Raw genomic sequence first — 6000 nt, forward strand, 5'->3', positions numbered from 1 at the left:
TATAGCCTCAAAGTGCAAGGAAAAAGAATCTTCATTTGCTTAAATAGATATATTGATATAAATTGCCAACACACGAACTACAATAAGAGCCTACATACCCCCTTGCAGCTACAGCAAACGGCCGGAATGCACAGCGGAATCTCAGGCCGCCCGCGGGAGAAGGAACGCAAGTTCCCTCTCCTAGGCAGGGCTGCCCCATTGCAGTCAATGGACTAAGGTTTTCTGAAGATAGAGTTAGCCCAAGCAGGCCAGATCTTATTGGATCTTGTTAAATACCATCCCCATAGAAAACTGCGGGGGCTAGTGGCCAGATTGGTACAGGGCAGGCTATATGTACATTTAGGGGATACTTAATTCTGCCCTTAAATATGCGGAAACAGCAGCTTCAACATATTTTAATGGCTGTATTGATTGATAAATATGCCCCTTAATAGTCTATATAAAACTATAAAAAGTTAGGAGATAACATTCCGCATATACACTCTATCAGGCAGGTAACGTTGGTGTTTTGGGAGCTGTTTACAGCCCTATTCTCCCTTGTTATTGGCCCGCAATGACTACAATAGCTTTTGTTTAAATTTGTGACCCCCTCCCCATTCCTTATTTTTACACTATTTCCAATCAGATTCTAGCTATCGTTTCTCTCTTAGGTATATTTGCGGGTTTTTAGTAGTGGATGTGTTGCCCTAACACGTTTTTAGAAGATAATAGCTAGAATCTGATTGGTTGCTATGGGCAACACCTCCACTTCTAAAACCCCGCACCTTAGTAAATATACTCCATATAATCTGATTGTTGGTTGCCATGAGAAACACCGCCACTTGTCTGTTTTAGAAGCTTTAGAAAATCTAACCACAAGAACAAACTTTTTCTGTCCGGCCTTTTTCAAGAGACCAACAAATTATGGGTCACAAACCATGACAGCCAGACATGGGCACATAAAGGAGGGGGGGCTCATACAAAGAAGGGCACTTCCTCTTACCCCATGTTCATGGGGGCTCATACAGAGAAGGGCACTTCCTCTTACCCCATGTTCATTTAAAGACAAATGTGAAAAAGCGTATTATAGTAGAAGTTTCATCACTGTTCTCCTTTTAAACTTCCCTGGCCTCGTCGGGAAATGTATTTCTTTTTTTCTTTTTTAGAAATAAATTATATGTTTACCACGATGACATTAATGTTAAAGCCAATCACATTTTGTAGGTATAAATCATTTTTAAATTTTTATGAAATATGATAATCTCATCAATTTTTATCACCTTTTTCTGGATCAACAGATTATGGAACAGCGGTAAGTGCCCGATTTGCAGAGATTTTTTGCTTTAACCTAATTGCTTGCTAAGTGTACGATCTCATAATCCGGGATGCAAAACTTCCATGCAAATGCATGTTGGGTAAATGCATTTCTGTGTATTTTAATGAGTTAGTAGATTGCAATTGACAATTTTAACTATAATTTATACCAAGGGTGTTTTAAGTGGGAAAGGGGCTTGTGTGCAACCCCTCCTCCCCCCCTTCTGTGCTACCCCTCACCATACCTAGTCTCGACTGGTGCCATCTTTACAGTGATATATTTTGTGCATGCGCAGAAGAGAACAAAGATATTTTTTCAAGTAGAACACTGGAAAGATGGCACAGACAGGCGACGCACAGGAAGCAACAGCAGTCAGCCCTGAGAACATGGGGACCCATGGGCCTGTGTGTATCACACACCCTGCGCCCAGAATAGATTCACCACTCATTTATGCATGGATCTTCAACCTTTCAGTATAAAAACTATAAATAGACTATACAAAATATATTTAATAGCTATTATTTTTTATATTTTCATGTAGGAATCTTGAAGAACCGACTTCAGTACCCACCGGGTTTGTCGTCCATGGGTAAGATGACAAACGAATTATCGTGGTATAAAACGTCCACTTTGGGCCACAGGGCTGTCCCTGCAGCTTCATATGGCAGAATGTATTCTGGCGCGGGCAGCCTGTCTCAACCCACCAGCAGATATTCGTCTCGAGAACAACTGGACATGCTAATGCGAAAGCAGATGTCTAGAGAGCAGTTGAGTAGAAATAATTCCCGAGAACTTCTGGAAGCTGTACATAGCAGACATGGATCCCGTGAGCAACTAGACACCATACCAAGCCGGCATGGTTCAAGAGAGCAACTGGACATTATTTCTAGTCGACATGGATCAAGAGAACATTTGGAAAGTATATCAAGCCGACATGGATCGAGAGAACATTTAGACCAGTCAGACATGAGAAATGATAGGGATCATATGAATTCAGTGCCTAGAAGGCATGCTTCTAGAGAACATCTGGAAGCATTACACAACAGATATGGGTCAAGAGAGCAGATTGATCCTGGGCCGGTAAGAGAGCTTTCTCGAGAATGGATAAACTCTTTGCCAAATAGGCAAGCATCTAGAGAGAGAATGGACTCTTTACTTAATAGACAGACTTCTAGGGAACAGCTAGATATTCATTCCAGGCGACAGCCTTCTAGAGACCAACTAGCATCAGCTAGGCAACCTTCAAGAGACCAATTAGACTTTTTATCCAGAAGATCAAATTCCAGAGAAGACCTGGATACAGTGCCTAGTACACATTCATTTACAGATAATTTAGAAACTCTTTCTAGAAGGCAAACGTCTAGAGAAAATTTGGACACTCTTTCAAAGAGACTTCCGTCTAGGGATAATCTTGAACCTCTCTCTAGAAGACAACCTTCCAGAGAAAACCTAGATGCAGTTCCCAGTCGACATCCTTCCACCGAACAGCTAGATATTCTATCATCCATTCTTGCTTCATTCAATACATCCGTCCTTTCCTCCACGAATTCAGCCCAGCAGACAGTGAACCCTTCAGTACAGAATAATTCAACTCCATCTATGCTGTGTTCATCTACACCTCATTCTGCAACCTCACACAGCATATCTGAGATGTCTGCAGATTCTGAGTAAGTGAAGTTCTAGGGGATATGGTGGGTGATGTCTAGGGAAGCACTAATTCCAGGATTTGGCTTATTTTTTTATTCTTTTTAAGCAAGATTTGGTAGAATTTGACCAACCAACTATCAAACTTGCAAAGCACAGAAGTTATTTTACAAAATCCTCCCCAATTAGTTCTAATATGAAAACTTGCCTTTTGGACTTGGCATTTGCTAGGTCGAGAGGTCCCCCCCTGCATTACACTTACCCTGCCCACCATATCTTTTTGCCGATCCCCAGTCTCAACGCATTCCGTTTCTTACACTGCTTGGACTTGCCAGAGATGGGACAGACCATAGTTGAATTATTATGTAGTTTAGTTTTGGTTCAGTACTTATCACTATCCTAAAATATCAGTTTGTTACATATCTAATGATTACCTGTATACAATAATTTTTTATCAAGTGTGTATTTTATAATGTGTAGATGTAAATGCAGTGTGTATCGGTCCCTGTATTTGTTCCTTAATCATTTGCTCAAGTAACTTTATGTCTATTATATTCCATCAAACATTCGGCAGCAAGTCTGGATTTATAATTAGGCAAATTATTCCAGTGCACAAAGACAGCTTTATTGAAGGATGCATTTTTTCTCAGTAGAATAGGGTATGTCAAGCTAACAAAAGTATAACTAGGGGACGGTACAAGAAGATTTAGCTGATATGTCTTTAAAATGGGATGTAGCTATAATACAGAAGGCCGGGATGCCGTCTGTTTAAATACCGGCGTGAGAATCCCGACCCGGGACTAAACATAGGCTGCTAAACAGGGACGTCTTAAGAGAGGAGGAGGTCTCCTCTCTCCCCGACAGCCGACTGGTGCGGCTGGCCAGCCACCGCAGCATCAGTAGACTCTGGGCACTAGAGTGTGCCTAGAGTCAACTACGCATGCACAGATATCGCCGGGGAAATGGCGTGGCCACCACACTGCGCATGCGCAAAACGCCGGAAAAATGGCTGCGGCAGCAACTTTCCGGCGTTTTGAGCTGCGCTGAGACACCCGACCTGGGACCTCGGAGAGGTACGTTTTAGACAATATGGGTGCAGGGTGTGCGGTGCGGGGACCCGTGTGCACCGCACACCCTGCACCCATTATAGATACGACCCTGCGGATAAATCCCGCCGCCAGCCTACATACTGACGCCGGAATACCAAGCATCGGGATGCCGCTGTCGGCATTTTGACAGAAGGCATCCCGACTGCCGGTATTTCATACCCAACCCCTTAAAATGTTACATGGATATATTACTTCAACTACTTTTGGGGGCGGGGGTCCTGGGGAACATGTTTAAACTGGGGTGGATTTGGAATGTTAAGGGTAATGTCAATAAATTGTGCTTTGTAACTGGAACTTCGGAATATATCTAGTGCTTGTTTTAGGTTTGCCATTGCCAGCACTAAGCTATACCAACTAGTGTTGGTGATTCTATGGCATGCTGTAGTCCTCCTGCTGTCGTATAAGACCAGCCTGCAAATCGATGTGCCCCCTGCTAACCCTTAAGGCTGCGTTTTTTGTTCTTCTGCATTTTCTTCACAGTACTTAGAGATGCTTCAGAGGATTATGGAGAAATTATATTAACTGTCCTATCTTTGTGTTTCCCTGTCGCCAACGTAAAGGTTAGTGAGAAATGATTCTAATTCCTGAAAGCCCCCCCCAGCAGGAGCAGGAAGAAAGGGAGATACTTCAGGCAGCTGTGTACGCAAGCACCTGGTGACATATTTGCTAGCAGAGGTCTGTAGTCCGCTAGCCAGCTGGCCTGAGACGTGACTGAGCAGGAGGAGGTCCGGAATCTCAGGTAACCATTTACCAACCGCAATGACACTGCTATGCCGAAGACAGGATACAACAACATACAAGGCTGCTCATTACAGTGGCGTGTGTAGAGAAGGGGGCTACAGAGCGAGGACACGACCACCCGCTGTATCTGTATATCGGCCGTGACACTTGCTACTGAAGACTCCTTTCAAAAGACTGTCATCAGGAGAAGAGAGTTTAAAATAAACTGAACAGACTTTTTTTTATACATTTTGTACCTTTGTAACCAGAGCTAAAAAAAAAATAATAATTTCTATCATTATTTTTAGGAGTTATATGTCGATGTCATTCCAATGCAGACACTGTTCCAACTGGGTCTACTTAACGTATAATGGAGGGATTTTTATGAGATGGGGGTTTATGTTTGAATTTTAAAGAGGAACCCACACCGGGTGAATAATCTTTGTACAGTACTGTGTTACTGTGTCCAAAGGAAACTCTTATGGTGTCCGGTGCTCCTAACAAAAGCATACCTCTTAACAGTCCTGATTTGAGGGTTCTGTCCTGCCATCTTACCCGCTGGTGGCATCTCTGCACTGCGCCTGCTACTGACACGCATGACAATGAATGCGTTTGGAAGGGAGGGATGTGGCTAAGGGGCCAGTCCCATCGATATATATGTCGCGCTCCCTGTGCCTATTCCTGGAACTGAAATGTAAAGGAACAGATGCCCGTCACCTACGACGCGCATTAGGTGGTGCCACTTTGTGGGCTGAATCATTACTTACCCTTTATTCCTCTATAAAAAATTAGGACTTTTGTGGCCCCTCACATGATTGACAATGCTGGATATATATCATGAGGATACAGGCTTTCATGTTACAGGAGCTAGTTGAATCACTTCAGCATGAGATCCTTTTAAAAATCCACTAGGAACACTTTATGCCTCATGCCTCAGTGATGTCACTGTTTTCTAGTGAACCGATAGGCCACATTGCCATGAATATTGGCTCAGCCCACAATTTTGGTAGCCCGTTGAGTAGGCTGCAGTAACCAGTAACCCTTACTTGAAACAAGCAGTCAGTGGAGTTTTCATATGATAGAATTACTGCCAATTTGCTTAATGTGTGCCTGTCACTTTTACAACTAAATGTTTCTTACCCAATAATATATACAAAGTAACCTGTATCTGCCCCCAATCTATCCTGCGCTTTGTGCATTCCAAAAATTGGGTTTGTTGACAGGTATACATCT

At 43.0% G+C, this 6000-nt stretch overlaps 1 protein-coding gene across 1 annotated transcript in view; it reads left to right on the forward strand.

Annotated features, from left to right (window-relative positions):
- The window catches only part of CELSR3 (cadherin EGF LAG seven-pass G-type receptor 3), a 210274-nt gene extending 205127 nt beyond the window's left edge, over positions 1–5147 (forward strand). Inside the window, exons 35-36 of the mRNA XM_088454017.1 lie at positions 1836–2961; positions 4608–5147. Coding sequence (XP_088310143.1) covers positions 1836–2961; positions 4608–4635 — 1154 coding nt within the window. The 3' untranslated portion in view covers positions 4636–5147. The remainder of the gene's footprint in view (positions 1–1835; positions 2962–4607) is intronic.
- Positions 5148–6000: the final 853 nt, after the last annotated feature.

This window comes from Taudactylus pleione, unplaced genomic scaffold, assembly GCF_031769625.1.
Source record: "Taudactylus pleione unplaced genomic scaffold, aTauple2 ptg000607l, whole genome shotgun sequence".
NCBI classification, from domain to species: domain Eukaryota; kingdom Metazoa; phylum Chordata; class Amphibia; order Anura; family Myobatrachidae; genus Taudactylus; species Taudactylus pleione.